This window comes from Cnephaeus nilssonii, assembly GCF_951640355.1.
Source record: "Cnephaeus nilssonii genome assembly, chromosome: 6".
NCBI classification, from domain to species: Eukaryota; Metazoa; Chordata; class Mammalia; order Chiroptera; family Vespertilionidae; genus Cnephaeus; species Cnephaeus nilssonii.
The window spans coordinates 2,250,610-2,272,430 of record NC_137077.1 but is presented as its reverse complement, the minus strand read 5'-3'; the positions used below and the strand labels follow the sequence as shown (position 1 = coordinate 2,272,430).

General features: G+C 64.7%; 1 protein-coding gene across 2 annotated transcripts in view; it reads right to left on the bottom strand.

Annotated features, from left to right (window-relative positions):
* SHISAL1 (shisa like 1) overlaps positions 1 to 21,821 on the bottom strand; it is a gene marked incomplete at its 3' end in the record, with an annotated part of 49,145 nt that overhangs the window by 12,297 nt on the left and 15,027 nt on the right. The window contains exons 2-4 of one of the 2 annotated variants that reach the window (XM_079775072.1): positions 14,398 to 14,493; positions 12,196 to 12,409; positions 8,946 to 9,263 (exon numbers count right to left, since the gene is read on the bottom strand). In XM_079775072.1, the coding sequence (XP_079631198.1) occupies positions 8,946 to 9,263; positions 12,196 to 12,409; positions 14,398 to 14,461 (596 nt within the window). In that variant the 5' untranslated portion in view covers positions 14,462 to 14,493. Of the gene's footprint in view, positions 1 to 8,941; positions 9,264 to 12,195; positions 12,410 to 14,397; positions 14,494 to 21,821 lie in introns of those variants that run through there. The other variant, XM_079775071.1, reaches the window with a different exon arrangement.

Genomic DNA, 21,821 nt, shown 5'->3' with positions numbered 1-21,821 from the left:
CACCCGGGACCTCCGTAGCCCTCAGGGTACACATCTTCGCTGGACACCGCCCCTCCCTGTGCCACAGCCCAACGTGCCCACAAGTTGGTGATAGTGACCCCACTGTGCTCTGCCACACCCCTCCCCACCTCTCCTCCAGCCCGAGCCTTCCGGCCTGTGGCAACACGCCTGTCTCCCTACAGTGAGCCTCAGAGCACCCTTCACCCCACATCCATCCATCCCTCTGCAGGTCTTGCCTCCAAAATCTTTGCAAATCATTTCCTCCCATGACCCTCCCTCAACAGCCTAGCAGTTGGGGGAGGGTCATGGGAGGAAATGATTTCTTCCCTGGGGCCCAGCACAGCCTCCGCCTCCTTCCAGCGGCCCTCCCGCTCAGGGAGCTCCCCCCAAAACTCCCAGCCCACCCGCTGCTCAGAGCGCCCGCCGGCCCCAGCGCTCCTTCAACGAGTGGACACTGTCCCCGCCGGACGGCCGCCTAATGAAGACCCGTGTCCCTTCCCCGTGGCACCAGCTATGGGATGTGCCTCGGCCTGAGCAATGGCTTTCGGGACAAGCACGCAGCCCTCCCTCACTTGTGCGTGGTCGGAGACACACCGGGTGTGAGAGGCCTTGGAGGTGACACAGGTGTCCCCTAGGTCAGCAGGGTCCAGGCAGGGACACAGCGCAGGGGTGCCGTTTATTCTAGGAGCTCGCGTTTCCATACTTGTGGGCGGGAAGGTCAGGAAGGGGCGTCCAAGGTCCCGAGGAGGGGCCCTAGCCGGTTTGGCTCAGTGGATAGAGCGTCGGCCTGCGGACTGAAGGGTCCCGGGTTCGATCCTGGTCAAGGGCATGTACCTTGGTTGTGGGCACATCCCCAGTGGGGGGTGTGCAGGAGGCAGCTGATCGATGTTTCTGTCTGATTGATGTTTCTAACTCTCTATCCCTCTCCCTTCCTCTCTGTAAAAAATCAGTAAAATATATATATTTTTAAAAAGGAGTTCTGGGCAGGAGTGGGGCGTGGCCTGTTTGCTGGAGGGGCGGGGCCTGTTTGCTGGAGGGGCGGGGCCTGTTTGCTGGAGGGGCGGGGCCTGGCCGCCTTGGTGGGGGCAGGAGGCTGGTGTCCAGGGAAGGCTCTTGCCTTGGACGTGTCAGGGGGCCAGCAGTGGGAAGGAGAGGGTAACACCTGGGCCTCCCCGGCTCAGGGACCAGAGCCATCCATCTCAGACAGCTGCAGCCGCTCCAGGGAAGTGGATTCGGGGACACGGAGGCCCCGGGGCAACCAAACCGGCAGTAGGACAATAGCCCCTTTTTCTTGTCGGGCGGGAGGAGCTATGACGTCAGCCCTCAGCAAACAAACTGGGGGAGCGGGGGAGAGCAAGCACTCACCAGGGACCCTCTCCCACTGACATTGTGGACAGACTGGGAAAGGGGGGGCCCTTCCTGTGAGCGGGTGCTGGACTAGGTCTCGGACTCCATCCTCGTGATCCACCTGCAGGATGACTGCTCCCACCCGTGTCTAGCTCAGAGAGGGGAAGCGGCTTGCCCAGGGACACACAGCTGGGCAGCACGGAGCCTGGTGACCAGCCAGGGAGCCCTGAGCCCTTATGGATGCCACGCACGGGCTGCAGCGTCCAGCGACGGGCATGACGGGGTTCCAGGCCAAAGCCATCCGGCCCTGCACCCCTCTCTCCACCCCCCACCCCCCACCCCCCCGGCACCTCTGGGCGCCTTGGGGACAGGCGGGCCATCCCGGGCAGGCCTTGGTTTCCGTCTTCCTGCCAGGAGCCGGAGCCCACGTGGGGAAACATTTGCTGTGCAACCAGCGTCTATTCTTAGAAGCAAATATTTTAGCAGTTATGGCCGGAGCTCGAATGGCAGGGGAGTAATGAAGGCAAGATTCCGTGTCCGCCCTGACCCACGAGGGGGGGAAATTCCTCCGCCCTGCGGCGCCTCGTCTGCCAGCTGGCCTTGTGAGTCTCTGGACTCAGTGCTTTGGGGGACAGAACAGCCACGGCCCGGCCACGACTCCCCTTCACGGTGACCCCGCGTTCCCGGGTCTCCGGGCCGCAGCCCCGGCGATGCCCCGGGTCCCCTGTCGACGGAAGCGGGAGCAGCCTTTCCTCAGGAGTTCGAGAGCCAGACCCGCGGCTGCTGGAAACAGCTCAGCGCTGGGCGAGCTGGCGTCTGCGCTCAGAGCCCGGGCTGCGGGCCCAGGTCAGGAAACCCCAATGAAGTCCCACACCAGTGCGCCGGGTGGGGGGGCAGTGGGGTCTCCCCGGGCTGCGTGGGCAGGTGCGAGAGCAGGATGGCGGCGTGTCCCTGGAAGAGGGGTGCCACGTGGCTGAGCCCCTACTCGGTGCCAGGCTCCTAACAGGCACACTCCATCCTCTTGATCTCCCCACCCCCCCGCCCCCTGAGCCCAGATACAGTGGCACCTGGGCGGGAAGGGGCTGTGGACGGCCACGCTCCGTCTAGCTGATCCTGGAAGTGCATCTTCGAGGCGACTTTGCCAACACCTTCTCTAAGGTATAGTCACTCGCCCGTGGCGGATGCATTGATTTTTTCTCTTTTATTCCCAGCGTTTCCCACACGCTGTGCTGATCCTCGCTAAGAGCTCGGTGAAGAGAGCGCATCCGCAGCCTGCCGGCTGCCTCCTCACCACGGACAGGCTCTGAGGAGGAGAAGCAAGATGGAGCTGGAGGTCTGCAAAGGGGCCGACGCCGAGACGTGTCCCGGGGCCCAGGGCAGGGCTGCGGCAGGAGGTCTGACCACTCTTCTGTCTCCGCTGCTCTCTCTGCTCGGAAGGACCAGGAGCTGCACAGGGTGGACGACCTTCTCTTCCAGAGCCACCCTGCCCACTGCCCGGCTACCGCTGCCCGCTGCCCACTGCCCCGGCTACCGCGGCCCCTGCCCGCCTATGGGTGTCCCCAGGAACACTGGCTCCTGCTCTCACAGGGGCATAAAGCACGGGCGCTTCTCCACGGCGGGGTGCGCAAGCCCCAGGGCGGGCGGGCCACTCAAGGGGCTGGATATGTGAGTGCTGGCGCCGGAATGGACAGTGAGGTGGCGGCAAACATTTGACGACCAGCTGTCCAACGGGAGACAAGCCCTAATTTGTAGCAGCTGCTGCCCATTTCCCTGGTGTAAATACTGCCACCGGGATGTAGCAGCTGCTGCCCATTTCCCTGGTGTAAATACTGCCACCGGGATGTAGCAGCTGCTGCCCATTTCCCTGGTGTCAATACTGCCACCGGGATGTAACAGCTGCTGCCCATTTCCATGGTGTCAATACTGCCACCGGGATGTAGCAGCTGCTGCCCATTTCCCTGGTGTCAATACTGCCACCGGGATGTAGCAGCTGCTGCCCATTTCCCTGGTGTCAATACTGCCACCGGGATGTAGCAGCTGCTGCCCATTTCCCTGGTGTCAATACTGCCACCGGGATGTAGCAGCTGCTGCCCATTTCCCTGGTGTCAATACTGCCACCGGGATGTAGCAGCTGCTGCCCATTTCCCTGGTGTCAATACTGCCACCGGGATGTAGCAGCTGCTGCCCATTTCCCTGGTGTAAATACTGCCACCGGGATGTAGCAGCTGCTGCCCATTTCCCTGGTGTAAATACTGCCACTGGGATGTAGCAGCTGCTGCCCATTTCCCTGGTGTAAATACTGCCACTGGGATGTAGCAGCTGCTGCCCATTTCCCTGGTGTAAATACTGCCACCGGGATGTAGCAGCTGCTGCCCATTTCCCTGGTGTAAATACTGCCACCGGGATGTAGCAGCTGCTGCCCATTTCCCTGGTGTAAATACTGCCATCGGGATGTAGCAGCTGTTGCCCATTTCCCTGGTGTCAATACTGCCACCGGGATGTAGCAGCTGCTGCCCATTTCCCTGGTGTCAATACTGCCACCGGGATGGCAGTGGACTCAGGGCTGGGAGGAGGTGTGGGGGAGCCACCGACCCAGGTTTTCACTGTCTGGATGCAACTTGTCAACACTCAGGAGCAGAGGCGGTAGCAAATGTGGCCAAACAGGCAGGCAGGGGAGAGTTTCTATTACTTGTGTGTTAATATAGTTTATTTAATTGTACGTTTGCATCATCTCATTTTTGTCGGTGGCTGTGTTTAACAACGGGCTCCCCAAATTCCTGCAAATCTAGCCAGCAGCTCCTGGGGGCCGGGGCAAGGACCCCCCACCCCCCCTGCACACCTTGCATATGCTCCTGGCTCTGTTTTCACGGGCATTAGGCAACGCTGAGTAACTCTTAAACCTAAGAAACGGTGGCGTAAAGCAAGTCGGGGTTCTCCGGGAAAGAGACGTGATTGAAAGTCCATTAAAAATGCATTAAGGAAACAGCGGGGGAGAGAGGTGCGCAGCCGAGAGGAACGCGGGGACCAGAGTGTGGGAAGTAACGTGGCTTTGCGGAAATGACTCGATTCCCGCCTGTCTGAGGGGCACGGTGAGATGAACGGGCGCCCGGGAGAGGAGACCGTCGTGATTACCAGATGAAAGGAAAGGCGTGCCACCATCAGAGGACCCCGGCCAGGGCGGGGCTGGAGGCAGGCTGCGAGGTGAGCGTCCGTCCGAGCCGCCGCTGGGACGGCCCTGCGGCACTGACATGAAGAACCCCAGAGCTGCCCGGCCCGTGACTCAGTAACCCCCCACCGGGGACCTAGCCAAGGCAGCAATCCACCGAGGACACCCATCCCCGCGGACAGGTGCTGGTGGCCGCCCTTAGCGTCCCTGCAAATTGTTTGTCTTCGTGAAAAACCGGCAGCTGTGTAAATACTCCCCGGGGGGGGGGGGGGCAGCTAACCTAAAGCTGACACGCCCCAGGCACTGGCAGACGAGGACACAGTCCCTCCACACGCGTTCACTGAGCGCCTACTCCCGGTGCTGGGGGGGGGGGGGTGCTGAGGAGCAGACAGACCAGCCCACGCTCTGGGTGCCTCCCAGCGGAGAACACAGCAGACACGAAGCGCACACAACCGCAGGCGGTGCACACCGTGAGGGAACGAGGGGAGGGGAGCAGGCGGGGGGGGGGGGGCATTGCTCCGGCATGAACCTTGGTCGGATACCCGGGCAGGCACCTGGGGGGTTGGAGGAGGGAGCCTGAGCTGCTCCCGGCCTAGGCTGCCCGATCTCCACCTCCGGAAAACTCCTACTCACCCATGGAAACCCTGTTAGGCGCCGTGTCCCCTGGCCAGATGGTACGCGGCCCAGAGGGCACAGCTGACTGCCACCCCCGGGACGCGGGGAGACGAGGGACGTCTGTGGAGCCGTTTCTACGCGCGAGGTCTCCCCACGTCTCCTCTCCTCTGACCAGACAGCACCTCGCGAGGCTGAGTCCACCTCCGGCCCCGGGTGAGGGGTCGGCTCAGCCGCCTGCTGGCTGGAGGCCCTCCAGCTGGAACCCAGGGGAGCGGGTTTGAACCCGGGCCCACCAGCCTCTAAGGCCTGTGCCCCTGCCCCTCTGCTTCCTGCCGGTGGGAAAATAGAGCAACGAGGCGGGCGGGGTGGTTCAAAGGCAGGTGCTCAGCTTCTGGGAGAACGAGGGCGGGCCACTGGGCGGCCCTGGCCTGGGCAGGGATGGGGGTTCAAGGCGGATATCCAGAACCCTCCTGTCCTGGCCCGGCCATGCTCTGCGAGGCGGGAGGGGGACCAGGAGCCTCCGGGTGGCCTGAGCGAGGCCCTGGGTCTCCGAGCGACGGCCCGTCCATCATCTCCCCGGGACAGCAGCCAGCCAGCAAAGCAGCGGTCACAGACACGTCTCGGTCAGGCGGAAGCTCGCCAGGCCGTGATGTGGAATTAAAAGCCCAGACACACGATTTATGAGCGGATGGAACAGCTATAAGTGAAGGAAGGAGCCCGCGGCGGAGCTGCGGGACGGGGGCTGCGCTGGGCGCTGAGGCCGCCTGCGCCCCCTCCGCATTCTCAGCCAGCCGGGGCGCTTTTGTGCTGAACAACTGGGCATAAGAAGAAGGAACGTGACTGTTCCTTGGTGGACAGCTGAGGGAGGAGGTGGCTGAGACAGGGAGAGAATAATTAAGACCAGCGATCAGGACCTCTGAGCGAGGGCGCAGGGCGCCGGGCCGCTCCCAGAATCTCTCGGCGCATCTGGGGCCCCTCCTGCGAACCCTGAACCTCTGCAGCGGGGAGGGCGTGAGATGCTGCAGGACCTCCTGGGTCAGAGGACGCTGGAGGATGCGAACTCTGATGCCCGGGGTCCCTCTGCGCTGTGTCTAGTTCACTCCGTGGTCCGAGTGGGCACAGCCACCAGCACAGACCGGGGTCACCCTGAAAGTCACCGGTCCTGCCTTTTTGTGGTTAATCCTCCCCCGAGGATATTTTCCCCATTGATTTCTAGAGAGTGTGGGAGGCGGGGGGCGAGTTGCGGGGAGAGAAACATCGGGAGAGAGAGAAAGAGAGAGAGAAACATCGGGGTGACAGAGACATACCGATTGGTTTGCCTCCCGCATGTGGCCTGACCGGGCAGGGGATCGAGCCTGCACCGGAGGAGCGTGCCCTTGACCAGAATGGAGCTGCAAACCCTCCGGTCCACGGCCGACGCTCTCACACGGAGAAACCCGGCCAGGACACCTGGTCCTTCCTTTTGGACCCGGGGGCGGTGTGTCCTGGGCACCCAGCCCCGAAGGACAGGGCCTTGTCAGGTGTAGGGTGGCCCTTGGGGCAGGGACAGAACGGAAAGGAGAGAAGGCTTTGACCCTGGGGGTTCTCTGGGGGGCACGTCTGCTAACTCCCCGGACTTCCTCGCCGTTGGTGGGTGTCCCCGGCAGAAGGCAGACCCCAGGCTGGCGCACTGCTGGGGAGAAAGGGACGCCACATTCCACAGGAAGAGGGTCTGGGGGAACTCAGGCGCCTGTGGAGGCACGGGTGAGTCCTGCAAAGAGCTAGAGGGTGTTCTCCACAAGGTGGGGGTGGGGGGGGTATGGCAGGGCAGAGGCCTGGTTCTTCCTTGGGCCACATGACATCTGCAAGGGTCACGTGACTTTTCAAGAGTCACGTGGTCTTTTCTCGGGCCCTGCTCCCAGTGTGCAGGGAAATGGGGGCCAGGGGTGGGGTGGGGGGTGGGAGGCCTCTAGGAGCCGGAGAAGCCAGGCTCACCCACATACCGCAGAGCAGGACAGGACGGGGACGGGGGGGGGGGGGGGGGGGGCCGCCAGGCTGAGGCGGGAAGTGAGAGGGGGACCCGGGGCGCAGGGCCGTCGCGGGCGGCTCCGGAAGGGACCCAGGGGGCCGAAGCCTGTCGCCGTGCCTGCGGAGTGTCCTGGCCTCACACACACGCCTTGGCCTGGCCTGGCCGGACTGTCAGCCTGGGACACGCTCTCGGTGGCCAACAGCCCCGCGTGTCTGCCGCCCCAGGCCCGCGTTTCAGAACCCCCACACGGGCCGGGCCAGCAGACTCTCACTGTCTGTACTTTGGGGGGGCTGTGCGTCTTCCCCGCCCACCCTCTCCGCGTGCCCAGGGGCCCTGCTCACGGACATTTGTCAGACTTGGCTGAGCAAGGCCGGGTCTTTGTCTCCTGCGTGATCGATGGGGCCATTATTGGATCAATAAGCACAAGCTGACTTAACGGCACCTTATTAATTATTTAACTCACTCCTTATTGAAAAGGTCGCTACCCATTAGCTACTTAAACGGTCACTGCTGGCTTGGCGGCATCTCCTGTGAGGACGCAGCCACGGTGAACTGAGCACCTACTGTGTGCCGGGTGCTCAACCCTGAGGACAAGCCCAGGGCAAAGGGATTGGGAGGTCAGGGGGGGACGTGACCTGCCTGAAGTTTCGGGCTGGTAAACGGCAGAGCTGGGACTTGAACCCGGGGCGGTTTTTGCTTGGAAAAGCTAAAGACTTGGCAGTGACCACTGTGGTGTACGTTTTTGCACCTCAATGTTTTCCACGTTGTTATTGATTTTTAGAAAGAGAGCAGAGAGAAACACCCATCGGTTGCCTCCTGCATGCTCCCAGGGGACCAAGCCCTCACCCCAGGATGTGCCCTACCCGGGAATCAGACCAGCAACCTCCAGGGCCTGGGACGACACCCCACCCCCCGAGCCACGCCGGCCAGGGCTGCACCTCAGTCTTGCAACCGGGGCTCAGCATGGTGATGTCCGGGAAACTGTGCCCCCGGCTGCAGCTCAGCCCCCAGAGCGTCGGCCCCCTCACCCCACCCCTGAACTGGGGCACCTGCACTCAGCCGGGCTCCTGCCAGGGGTGGCTCCTGCCAGCTGCACGGTGGCTCTCTGCTCCAAAGGGCACAGACTCCCCCTCCTCCCAGCTCTGCACTGCCCAGGACCCCCGGCGGGCTCACTCCCCACCTCCACCCACCGGGGCTGCTCAGACACGAGAGTCGCAGCAGAGGCGATGGATGGGAACACACGCCTCGGTGGGACGAATAGGTTCTGCAGGGGCAGCCCCCCACAAGGCTGATCCCTGGGACCCCCTCCTTGCTGGCTCCCTTCCCTCCTGCGGCGTCACTGCGCAGCTGCCTGCACGCCCTGATGCCTTTCTGTGACTCAGCGTACGCACCACGGAACCCCCGGGACCCCGATAGGCTCACTGTCCAACTTCATCCCGAGAAAGCTCGCCCGGCCTGTCGCAGACTGACCTGCTCCCTCCGACCAGATGGTGAGAAGTTGGAAAGCCATCCAATTCCCCCTTTTGCCTCGGCCGCCAGGAAACTCACCACGCCATTTAACGCTCAGCGGCAATGCTCTCACCCCAGCGCTCAGTGCAATAAACCCGCAGCCTGTGCGTCTACACTCCGCGCCCACCGCTCCGGTCGACTCTCCCGCCCAGGCACACGGACAACCCCAGGTCTTTCTTGGCAAATAACCGGGTAGTTGACGAGGCAAACACAGCGGCAGCCATGACCTGGTTTTTCCCGCGCTCGCGGGTCAAAGACGAGTGGCCCGGGGCGGCCTGGGCCCCCATCGCGAGCACTCACCAGGCAGACGAACTCTGGAAGGTCACCAGCGGGGGGCTGTGGGGGGCTCCCTGCAGCATGTGCACGGCCTGGGGGGCTTGCGGCAGGGGCCCTGGGGGCGGCGCGGGCTGCGGGGCCGGCTGCCCTGGCCGGGGGCCCTGGGCAGGGTTCCCCCACCGCCGCGGGTCCTGTTTCATCCACCGCCCGTGGACGCCCCACCGCGTCAGGTACACCTTGCAGATGTCGTAGTTCATCGCCGAGTAATACAGCAGGTCCAGGACCAGCAGCATCAGCACGAAGAAGCCGTAGATCCAGACGCCCAGCAGGGCGGTGTAATTGCTGGGGAAAGACGGAGAGAGGCTGAGAGGGCAGCACAGCCATCGCCGGCCCGGGAAATCGGCGGGCTGTTTAGAGAACATGGCACGGGCTATTTCGGGGTCCCAGAGAGGAGGGGCGGTGAGGAGTCCCGGCTCCCTCTCCTCATGCCCACCCTCCTCCTCCTCTCCCCCACCGGCCCTGTCTGCCTCCTCCCACAGGCTGGTCCTCTGCCCCAGGCCCTGTCCCAGCCGGAGCAGCCCCCCACCCTCACCCCAAGTCCTTCGTGGCGGGCAGGGGCACTGTTAAGCCTTCCACCAGACCGTGGGAACCTGGGAAGTCATCCCATTTCCCTTTAGGAAGGAATTCTCAGTTGGCATTTGGGGCTCCCAGGATGGGGTGGACCCTGACTTCACCCTCATGCCCCCCACATGGGTGCTACTCACAGACCTGCCAGCGGTCTCTGTGGGTGCCCCCTGCTTGCCCACCCCAGGGCCTTTGCTCATGCTGTCCCCGCCACCTGGGATGCCATCTTACGGGCCCAGGGCAAGTGCAGAAAATCTGTTGTCTTAGGACCGTGGTCGGCAAACTGTGGCTCGCGAGCCACATGCGGCTCTTTGGCCCCTTGAGTGTGGCTCTTCCACAAAATACCACGGCCTGGGCGAGTCTATGTTGAAGAAGTGGCGTTAGAAGGAGTTGAAGTTCAAAAAATTTGGCTCTCCAAAGAAATTTCAATCGTTGTACTGTTGATATTTGGCTCTGTGGACTAATGAGTTTGCCGACCACTGTCTTAGGACAAACTGACCCAAGTTCCAGAGCTGCGCCCCCTGCCCCTCAGCACCCACACCGGGCCACCGCACACCCCCACGTGCCGTGGAACGAGCCGGGCACCCACCCTGGGCCAGCCCCATTCCAGCCTGCTCCAGGTCTCCCTGCTTGTCAGGAGCCCAGGACACAGGGCATCAGCTCGGCCGCCCTCCCCATGCTCCACGTCTCACACCCCGCCCCCCCACACCCCCTCTACGCCCCATGCCCCACACAGCAGTCACTGATCCTGGCTGCCCTGGCACCTGCCTTTCAGACCCCCCTCCATGCCCTCCTCACTCGGTCCCTGTCACCAGGCAACTCCAGACTGTGCTCTGCCCGGGTCTCAGGTCCCTCCATCATTTTTCTTATTTATTCACCAACATTACCGCCCCCCACCCCCACCCCCGCCGCTGCTCCGCCTCCAGAAGCGGAGATGACGGAGGGTGTTGGTGGGTTGGTTTGGAAATGACGGAGGGTGTTGGTTGGTTGATTTGGAAATGACGGAGGGTGTTGGTTGGTTGGTTGGTTTGGAAATGACGGAGGGTGTTGGTGGGTTGGTTGGTTGGTTGGATGAGGGAAAGAGGCACAGAGCTGCTCTTATTGCAGAAAGGAAGTTTACCTCCTCAGAGGTTTTTGTTGTTTGGGTTTGTGTTTTTATTGATTTGAGAGAGAGAGGAAGGGATCGGGGGAGAGAGAACGTCAATGAGAGAGAAACATTGACTGCCTCCCGCAAGCCCCCCACTGGGGATGGAGCCCGGAACCCGGGATGTGCCCTGACCACTCACCCCTCGGTGCGTGGGTGACACTCAACCGCTGAGCCCACGGGCCAGGGCTGGTGGAGGGCTTCACGCTGTTGGCCCTGCTCGCCCACCACGGCCTTTGCACGGGCTGTGCCTCCTGCCGGCAGCCTTCTCGCGTCCCCACCTCCTTCCCCCTGCCTGGCTCCGACCATCTCTTTGGGACCAGACACGCTGCTCCCCCTACATGGGGCGGGGGGGGCCCTCCTCCGGCCTCGAGCCCGTCCCCCGCCAGGCCAGGCCCCTGTGCCCGGAGAGCCGATTCCGGCTTGCCGCTGCAGCTCGGCTGCCGTGCTTGGGGCAGAGCTGGCCAGGGCCGCGCTGTTTAAAGGAACCGTGCACCCGCCGCTCCAACGCTGCCCGGCCTGCCCCTGCGGCGGCCTCCGTCCGGGCGGGTGTGCGCTGGCGAGTGACAGAGAGGAGGCCTCGCGGCCCCACACCCCGCAGGGAGGGACCCGCCCCAGCTCTCGCCAGACGGGCCCTCCGTGCCCTGGGTCCCCACAGCAGTCCCTCTGGACCCTTTCGGGAGCCGGGAGGCCTGGCTCTGGCTCCTCGCTGGCCCGGCTCTGCTGTGTGGCCTGGGAGAACCCCTGCACGTCTCTGGGCCTGGGGGAGATGGTGGGAAGCCCGTCCAGACTCGGATCTTCCCGGCTCGGTTCCCGCCTGGCCCCGCCTCGGCCTCGGCAGTGAGATGGGCCGCCCCCCTCTGCCTCCTCCGGCCCCTGCAGGCGCGGGACCCAGGCCGGGGATGGCCAAAAATTCAATAAGGAAATGAGGAAGGACATCAACAGCTAGCTCCCAGTAAAAGAAAGAAATACAGGTGGCTCTCAAACATGTGAAAGAATGCTCAGTGTCACTCACAATGAGAGAAAGACACGCTATGCCTGTCATATCCCCACGGCCGCTCTGCTGGGAACGCCTTTCTCTACACTCATCATGGTCCCTCCAGCGGGGCCCGGGTCTGGTGTGCTGCGATCACCTTAAGGAAAGAGGCTGTCGGCTTAATCTCTGGGTCAAGAGACCGATCAATATTTGTTGAATAAATAATGAAGGAAGGAACTTGGGTCTGTGGATTCCAGGCCCAAGTGCTTTTGGCCTACAAGCCTTCCACATACTTGCCTTCACTTAATTGTGTAGCAGACCTGACAGGTAGGCATTGTGTGCCCATTTCTCAGATGGAAAGGCTAAAGCTCAGAGGGTAGAACTGGGTCTCCTGAACTCTCCCAGATTCCTTCCCGGCCCACCCACCCTGGTGGGGTGACCCCACAGCCACCCCAGGGGAGGGGGCGTGTGGCCCGCACCCTGCCGTGACGGGCCCCGAGCTGGGTGTGTGTGGCCGCCGTGGCACTTACTTGTGTGCGTAGCCCTCGGAGCTGGCCGTGAGGTTCGCCTGCATCACCGCCTGGAACTCCGTCTCGTTGCAGCAGTATTTGAAGACCGTGTTGTTGTGGTGACAGCACAGGACGAAGGTTTTGTTGTCCGAGAGCCGGGGGCAGTGGAAGCCGAAGTGGTAATGGCCTTTGTGGTCCGTGTACGGCTCGCAGACCCGGAAATGCGCGGACAAGACTGGAAAACAGCGTCGCCAGGCTCGGTGGGGTCTCCACCAAGGCCTCGAACCCTGACTTCCATGAACCCGGCCACAAGAGCGAGCACCAGGGGCGGGCCTGGGGGGGTCTGTCCTGGGGGGCCCAGTGCCAGCCTCGCCTCTGGCAGGAAGGCCCCCTCCCTTCCCCGACAGCCCTGCTTGCACTGTGCCCCCCAGACTGGGGCTCCCATGGGCGGGGCTGCGTCTGAAGCTTCCTGGGACCCTCTCTGGCCGCTGTGCACACAGTAGGCTCCTGAGGAGGAAACTTAACTGGACCTCACCGGCTCTGTCTCATCGAATCCACCTGCCACCCCGCCAGGGGGGCCTGATGCCGAAACGGGGCTCAGAGGCTGCCGGGAGCTGCCTGAGCTGGGGGGGGGGTGCAGCGGGAAGCCCCCCAGGCTGCCCTGACAGCCCTCTCCACGCCTCCATCCCTGCTGCGGTGTGGTCTGCTGACAGGCCCAGGCTGGCCTGAGGGGTGAGTAGCAGGCAGGCACGAACCGGTCCCCCTTTGGAGAAAGAGCACCCCCTTCGCACCTGGGTCTCTAAAAAGCAGTGCCCTGACCTGAAGGTCCCCAGGAGCGTGCCCCGTGCCCTCCCCGCCGCAGTGCCAGCTGCCCTGGCCTAGGAGGGGCCCCTGCTCAGCCACCCACGCCGCTGCCGACCCAGGATGGCGCTGCCAGCCGCGCCCTGGAGATAAACCGGGGAGGAGGCCTGACAGATATACCAATGGGGAAACCCTGGCGCGCTGGCCCGGCTTCATCCGTCTCTCCGCAGCAGGCGCTGGATCTGATTTGTACTGAGAAGGGCCGTGGGCTGAATGCATCTCTCCAACCACCACGGCCAGAGCGCCGGCGCCCGCTCCGGGTCCCAGCAAGCGGCCTGGGCAGCCTTGTGAGGTCTGGGCCCCGCCCCACGCCCAGCACCCTCTTCCGCGGAGACGGGCAGGACCACTGCGGGAGGGGTCCCCGGTCTCAGGATCAGGGAGCTCCAGGCCCCCTCTCAGCCCCCATCCGCTCTGGGGTGCGGGGTTCCCTGGGTGGGCTCAGGAGGACGCATCTTCTCTTTTAACCCCGTGGGCTCCCACCGCACGGGAGAACCGAGGCTCGGAGCGGGTCTCAGAGTCTGCATCCTCTAAGGACTTGGAACTGCAGGCTCTCGGGCCCTCAGCCGGCCTCCTGAGTCAGAGGCGCTGGGCCGGGAAGGGCTGGGTGGCCTGCAGGAGAGCTGACAGGCTTGGGCTTGGGGGCCCTGGCCTAGGGGATGCCACGCTGCAGGGGGAGTGAGCAGGGGGCATGGGGGGAACCGAGACAGAGACAGAGGGAGAGACAGAGGGGAAGAGAGAAACAGGGAGAAACAGGGAGAGAGACATAGAGAGAGAAAGAAACAGACGGGGAGAGAGAGAGAGAGAGACAGGAGGTGGGGGGGTGCCTGGCTCAGGTCGGGGCTCAGTCAGGCAGCGTGGACCAGCCTTGCCGTGGGGTCAGCACTCTGCTCTGGGAGCCGAGGGCCGGGTCCTTCTCACCTCGGAAACGGGGGAGAGCCCACCTGCAACCTAGGAGCCGGGCACCGGGGTGGGGCCCCAGGGTCACGCTGCGGGGTTCAGGGGCCTGCCCCTCACTAGCTGTGCTGTCCCAGGCTAGCCAGTGCCCTCTCCAAGCCTCAGTGTCCCCTCTACCCAATGGGGTGCCTACGGCATGCCCTGGCTTTGACCTGCAGGGGTGAGGAGGGGAGAGAATCCAATAAGGCCTCTCCCAGGCCGCGGGCAGCCCGGGTGACCCCGGTGTCTGAGAGAGCGTCTCACCCAGCGCCAGGCAGGTGTGTGGGCGCAGCAGCTCCTCATGGGGGCGGGGGGCGGGCCAGTGGGCACCCCAGTCAGCACCCAGAACCCTGGCTGGGCTGGCCATAGCCCCAGAAGGGAATCCTGCCCCCCAGGTCTCCCCTCCCCCGGAGCACCCCGGGGCTCTACCTGCCGAAACCAGCAGCGAGAGGACGGTGAGCACGTTCAGGGACCGCTGGCCACAACTGGTCATCGTTTGGCTTGCATGGGGCCGTCCGGAGCTGCCTGCGGGGCGAGAGCGAGAGGCGGTGTGGGCGGCGGGCGGGCGGCGGGGACAGACCGCGCGGCCCACAGCGGGGGACGCGGCGCGGGCAGCGGGGCCGGGCCGTGGGGGATGGAGACGCGCCATCCAATTTCCTTTCTGGAATGAATGGCCTTCCCCCACCCGTCAGCTGTCACCTCCTTTTCTTTTCAGCAAAAGGAGACTTAATCAAAGGCGGGGGCTCAGGTGGCGGAAAGAACCGCGGGGCGGGGAGGCCGCGGGCAGGGCGGGCACGGGGCTGAGGGGCTGGGACTGGGGGGTGGGGGACAGCGCCTGCCCTTCTGGGTGCACAGGACCCGGGCCTCCCGCCGTGCCTCGAGCCGTGACGTCCATGAACGCGGCCACCAGTGCGCATCGGCGGGCACCGTCCGGCGTCAGGGCCACAGCCGCGGACTAAGCGGACGCGCTGGCACCGAACAGAGGCGGCCCCGCCCGGCAGACCTGGCTGACAGCTCCGAAGGGGAGACATACGTCAATGCTCCGAGGGGACACCCCCGAGGACGAGAACAGACCCGTCCCCTGTGCTCGCAGACGACGAGTCACAGGAGCCCAAAGGGGCAAACAGCCCAGTGCCCGTGGAGGGGCGAACGGAGGAGCCAAAACGGGGCCACCGGACCACGGACTGGGCTGCGCCACAGAGGAAGGCAGTGCTGTCAGTGCCACACGAGGAACCGCGAGGACACGCGGAGGGAACGGCCCGTCGCCGGGGGCCACGTGCGTGGGAGTCCGCGGACATGAGGCCCCGGAGGAGTCGGATGCAGAGTCGAAGGTGGTCGCCAGGGGCCGGGGAGGAGGAATGGGGTTGGTGCTTAATGAGCAGCTTCCGTCGGGGAAGATGAGAAAGTTCTAGAGACGATGGCGGTGAAGGCGGCACAACAAAGCGAAGGTGCTTGCTGCCGCTGAGCTGTGCACTGAACGGGCAACGTGGAGAATAGCATGTTGTGTGCATTTTATCGCCATAAAAAGGCCAAGAGGGGAATAAAGCCAGGGGTGTGTGTGTGAGTGTGTGTGTGTGTGTGAGTGTGTGTGTGAGTGTGTGTGTGTGAGTGTGTGTGTGAGTGTGTGTGAGTGTGTGTGTGAGTGTGTGTGTGTGAGAGTGTGTGTGTGTGAGTGTGTGTGTGTGAGTGTGTGTGTGTGAGTGTGAGTGTGTGAGTGTGTGTGTGTGAGTGTGTGCGAGTGTGTGAGTGTATGTGTGTGAGTGTGTGTGAGTGTGTGTGTGAGTGTGTGACTGTGTGTGTGAGTGTGTGTGAGTGTGAGTGTGTGAGTGTGTGTGTGTGTGTGAGTGTGTGTGAGTGTGTGTATGTGTGTGAGTGTGTGTGAGTGTGTGTGAGTGTGTGTGTGAGTGTGTGACTGTGTGTGTGAGTGTGTGTGAGTGTGTGTGTGAGTGTGTGTGAGTGTGTGTGAGTGTGTGTGTGAGTGTGTGTGAGTGTGACTGTGTGTGAGTGTGTGTGAGTGTGTGTGAGTGTGTGTGTGAGTGTGTGTGTGTGAGTGTGTGTGTGTGTGAGTGTGTGTGTGAGTGTGTGTGTGAGTGTGTGTGTGTGTGTGAGTGTGTGAGTGTGTGAGTGTGTGTGTGAGTGTGTGAGTGTGTGTGTGTGAGTGTGTGAGTGTGTGTGTGAGTGTGTATGTGTGTGTGTGTAAGTGTGTGTGAGTGTGTGTGTGTGTGAGTGTGTGTGTGTAGAGAGCTGACGCAGGGCTGTTAGGGTGGTCTGGGCGGGCTCGCTGCGGAGGTGACAGCTGAGCAGACATGAGCGAGGCCGGAACCCGGTGTGGCTCTCAGGAACCCGGTGTGGCTCTCAGGAACCCGGTGTGGCTCTCAGGAGGAGCGCTGCGGCCAGGTCGCAGCCAGCGCAGAGGCCCGGAGGTGGGGGCGCGGGGAGGCCAGTGCAGCCAGTGGGGGGGCGGGCAGGGGAGGGGTGGAGAGGCAGGAGGGGATGAATACAGCACCTCCTCTGTGCTGGACTCTGGGCCACATGAGGCCCTCATGGCACCCCGTTATGGTGTATGAATTGTGTCCCCCCAAGTTCATGGGGAAGCCCTAACGCCAGGCGCTCAGAATGGCCCTTATGGGAATGAGGCTGAGGCGGATGTGATTAAGATGAGGTCAAACCAGAGCGAATGGCCCAGCCCAACATGACCGGGTCCTCAGGAAGACGCGTGTACAGGGCGGACCAGGTGAAGACGGAGATGGGGTGATAAGCCTACACGCCAGCAAACCCCAAGATCACCCCCAAGCTCCCAGAGGCCAGGGAGAGGCCTGGACAGTCGCCCTGAGAGCTCCCACAGGAGCCAGCCCTGGGACGCCTTGACCTTGGACTCTGGCCTGCAGGCTGTGGGAGCGCACGTTTCTGTTGTGTGAGCCCTGCCCTGGGCCAGCAGCCCCAGGGAGGGCGGAGGGTGCTCACCGCTCACCTGGGAGCAGGATGTGATGTGAGGCGTGGACGCCTGCAGAGCCGGCTGCACCCGCCTGCGTGGAGGCCCGATGGGCCCCCTGGCCAGGCTGCCCCCATCTGCTCAGCGGGTTCCTGTGGGCCCCCTGCCCCCTCCATCCTGGTTCTGATGTCAGTGCCACCTTGTCCCGCCTTGGTGAGGCCCTCCAGCCCCTGGGTGGCCCCCGAGATGTGCCCTCGTGGTGAGATTAGCTTTGGGGGAGGAGGCTGAGCAGGGCCACACGCTGCCCCGGGAGCGGCCCCCTCGGGCTGCCCAGACTGTCCTGGGGCACCGGCTCAGGTCCGGCCCGGCCTGGGCTGCAGGGCCCGCCAAGAAGCTGGCTTGCCCTCACTCTCAAAAGCTGGCAGCCTGGCAGGGAGCGCAGGGACGCCAGCCAGGCGCAGGCAGCTCGGATCCTGGCAGCAGAGCAGAGAGCCGCCGGACAGCCCAGAGCAGGAGACCTCGGGGCAAGGAGACCGGCCCAGCCTCAAGGCCAAGCGCGGGAGGCGCAGCATCGGCCCTGGCCTGCCCTCGGGCCCTTGGTCTTCTCACCAGCAGTACGGGCAGTGGGCAGTGGGCAGTGGGCAGGGGGCAGTGGGCAGTGGGCAGGGGGCAGTGGGCAGTGGGCAGGGGGCAGTGGGCAGGGGGCAGGGGGCAGGGGGCAGTGGGCAGTGGGCAGGGGGCAGTGGGCAGGGGGCAGTGGCAGGGGGCAGTGGGCAGTGGGCAGGGGGCAGTGGGCAGGGGGCAGTGGCAGGGGGCAGTGGGCAGGGGGCAGTGGGCAGGGGGCAGTGGGCAGGGGGCAGGGGGCAGGGGGCAGTGGGCAGTGGGCAGGGGGCAGGGGGCAGGGGGCAGTGGGCAGGGGGCAGGGGGCAGGGGGCAGTGGGCAGGGGGCAGGGGGCAGGGGGCAGTGGGCAGTGGGCAGGGGGCAGGGGGCAGGGGGCAGGGAGCAGTGGGCAGGGGACAGGGGGCAGTGGGCAGGGGGCAGGGGGCAGTGGGCAGGGGGCAGTGGGCAGGGGGCAGTGGGCAGGGGGCAGGGGGCAGGGGGCAGTGGGCAGTGGGCAGGGGGCAGGGAGCAGGGGGCAGTGGGCAGGGGGCAGGGGGCAGGGGGCAGTGGGCAGGGGGCAGTGGGCAGGGGGCAGGGGGCAGGGAGCAGTGGGCAGGGGGCAGGGGGCAGTGGGCAGGGCCAGGGGGAAGTGGGCAGTGGCAGGGGGCAGGGGGCAGGGGGCAGGGGGCAGTGGGCAGGGGGCAGTGGGCAGGGGGCAGGGGGCAGGGGGCAGTGGGCAGGGGGCAGGGGGCAGTGGGCAGGGGGCAGGGGGCAGGGGGCAGTGGGCAGGGGGCAGTGGGCACGGGGCAGGGGGCAGGGGGCAGTGGGCAGGGGGCAGTGGGCAGGGGGCAGGGGGCAGGGGGCAGTGGGCAGGGGGCAGTGGCAGGGGGCAGTGGGCAGGGGGCAGTGGCAGGGGGCAGTGGCAGGGGGCAGTGGGCAGGGGGCAGGGGGCAGGGGGCAGTGGGCAGGGGGCAGGGGGCAGGGGGCAGGGGGCAGGGGGCAGGGGGCAGTGGGCAGGGCCAGGGGGAAGTGGGCAGTGGCAGGGGGCAGGGGGCAGTGGGCAGGGGGCAGGGGGCAGGGGGCAGTGGGGAGTGGCAGGGGGCAGGGGGCAGGGGGCAGTGTGGCGGACACAGGTACCAGGAGCCCTTCTGAAGTGTGAGCCAGAATAAAAGAGGGGGTGGCAGACCCAAGGCTGCAATACTAGCCATGATGAGTACTCCGGGGGAGGGCCCCCCTGTCTCCACAGGCCTCCCCTCTCCGGCCTCTCCTCTCCGCTCTGCCCCCTCCGCCCCGCACGGAGCCCGCTCTGCCCCGCGGGCTGTAAGCTGCTTAATTGCTCAGAGCCCGCGTCCTCCTGGCCTCCCTCAGGCCCTCAGGGAGCATGGAGGAGATTAAAGCATTTGAAAGTGCTTAGGAAAGGATTTCCACCGGGGAACCTGGGGATCCGCCCTGGACAATGCACCGTGGGGGGCCGGGAAGGTGGGTCCTCAGAGAGGACGCCCCCGCCACTGTTGCCCCCCTTCTACAGAGGGCAGGCCACGGTCCCTTCCGGCCCTGTCGGGGGAGGCTGCCCCGGTTTTGGAACGGAGGCTCAAACCTGAGAGCCAGGGGGAAGAGGAGTCCACCTCTGCCCGTGCCAGCCCTGTCTCCTGCTGCCCCCACCCCCAGGCCCTGCCACTCACACCTGGGGTGCCCCCCCCCCCCCGGTTCCTGTAAATCCTGCACCACTTCAGAAGCTGCACCAGTGCCACCTCCTCTGGGAAGACTGCCTGGATTCCGTCAGCTGTAAGGAGATCATCTGCACTGAGGCCTCTCGGATTCCACCTCTTCTTTCATTAATGTGTTAATTCACGCATTCATTCACTGATTCTCTCGACATCTACTCGCTGACCACGGACTGTTGAAGGGACCTGTGAGGGAGGGAGCCGCTGCCCTAAGGGGCACTGGGCCAGGATGCCCACCAGCCACGCCTTGGCCCCCACGCCCTACCCCATCCGCCCAGGAGGGGCCTGGCCGGCTGGCCATTGTGGTCACAGGGTGTGGGCTCCCACGCGCCACAGATGGGGTGAGAACCCCAGCCCGCCAACGCTGGCCCCGGGCCCTGGGGACTGTCTGAGGGGCCTGAACAGGGTCTCAGGGCCTGTGGGGCGGTCACCCTGCTGGCGGGTGTGCGGGTCCTGCACCCACAGGTGTTCCCACCACCACAGGCTGTCTGTCCCGTCTGCTCAGTCTCCTTGACCACCCTAGGGCTGCTGGACCAAGGTCGGGGTGGGAGTCTCTGGGTTGGGCTCAGAGAGGTGAAGTGACTTGCCCAAGGTCACACAGCCGCTCAGCTACTCAGACAGGAGGCCAGCCCAGCCTCCAAACGTACCCGCCCTCGCAGCACTGCGAGTCCCCCCAGAAAGCACCTGTACGCAGAGAGATTAGACTTATCTCCCAGCTCCCATTTCTTTGCAAACTGGGGAAGTGCCCACAATAAACCTCAGATAGCCGGGGGAACATTCTGGACGAGCGGGCTCTCCTGAGCTCTGACGGCATCCGCAGTCACGCGTCGGGCAGGCATCTCTGCGCTCTGCCCCGGTCAGCCGGGCACTGTGTTCCCATATTTGAGGATTATTTTTAAACATCAAATTTGGCGAGGCCGAGAGGAGAGGAAGGAGGGCATATGAAGGGAGACAGAGCCGCGGAAGATGAATTAAATCCCAGCAGGAGCGCAGATCTGTGTTGGTCAGGCAGGAGATGCAGGGGAAGGGCGGGGGGAGGGGAGGCAGGAGAGGCAGGGGCGGGGCGGGGGGGGCAGGGCCACTGTGTGTGCAGGAGGGCTGCCGTGGACACCCCAGGCCTGCCATGGGGCCCTGCCCTAAAGCCTGGAGATTCTCGCATCCGGCCCACCCCTCTCGGCCCACCATGCCTCCCTCAGGGCTGGTCAAACGCGTCACCTCTTGCCTGGACCAAGTCAAGGGCAGCCTGCCTAGAGGCTGGCCTGGGCTTGGGCCACACTGTCTAGGCCAGGTCCTAGCTCCACCTTTTGTAACCACCCCTGTGGGCTGGGACAGCCTCCTCAGTGTCCTAGGCCCTGGGATGGACACGAATAGTGTTTAATTCACAGTGACGATCGAATGGCGGGACGCATACAAGCCTGGGGACAGGCCGGCGCACAGTGGGGGCTCCCAGCCCCCGTGGTGAGTGCCCGCTGTCTCTGCCCAAGCCTCGCCCACCATCCAAGCCCCAGGGGACCCCAGCGCCAGCTTTGTGACCACCCGCCTGCCGCTAGGAGTTCCGGTGGCCCCGAGTTCGCTCACTCCTGAGCCCTCTCCCCGGGGGGTCCTGTTACTCTCTCCGCTCCTCCAGGGCAGTGTCCGGGGCGTGCCTCTCCTCTGGGCCTGTGCACCTGCCCGCCGCCTGCGTGGGGCACCCGCCCCGCCCCCGCCTGGCCGTCCTCCTCGTTAGCACTAGAACGCACACCGTGAGTGAGTCACTGAACAAGAGCAGGGCCCGGGGCCTCCCCAACAGGCCTCAGGGCAGCAGGTGCCAACGGACAGGTGGTGAAACCACCACGGGGAGACAGCAGCCCAGGGCCGGAGCGCCCGCCTGGGCGGGGGGTGTGAGCAGAGCCCCCCGCCTCCTGCCACCCAGCCGCACTGTCGCCTCCCCAGGTGCAGGAGGGGGTGAGGGGCAGAGCCAGGACTCAGACTGAGCGCCCCGCGCCTGTGCCCCGTCTACACTGACTGATGAGCGTGTCCATGCCCAGCAGCACACACGCACACGCGTGTGGGCGCACATGGCATCCCCCCAGTTCCCTGGCGGCGCCGACCTCGTCCGGAGCCTGCGACGCCTGTTCCAGGACAACCTCCACTTGCAGGTGGTGAAACCTCCCTCCGAAACGCGGCGTCCGGGAATGAGCACTTCGGGAGGCGTGACACCGCGTGAAGCAAGGGCAGAGCGTGTCCTCCTGACCCCCCGTGCCCGCTGGAGGGAGCGGCGGGCGGCAGGGAGAGAGGACAGCGTCGCTGTGCCCCGCCGTGGCCGAGTGCACGCACGGGGGACGGTCACAGGCCGAGAGGAACACGTTCACGGGCGGCCCTTACCCACATCCTCTCAGCGAGCATCACGCAGGCCCGAGGTGCACGCTGCTCCCATCGCCACGGCCTCCCTCTCTCCGTGCAGCCCTGCCAGCCGAGCCTGGCCCCTCCGAGTCCTCCAGCTCCATGGGGTCTCCCTGAACTGCCCCTGCCCCACGACCCATCCTCACCTGCTGGGGAGGCTTTCAAAGGGGAGGCTGGTTAATACCCTCTGAGGGCCTCCCACAGGCATCGGGGT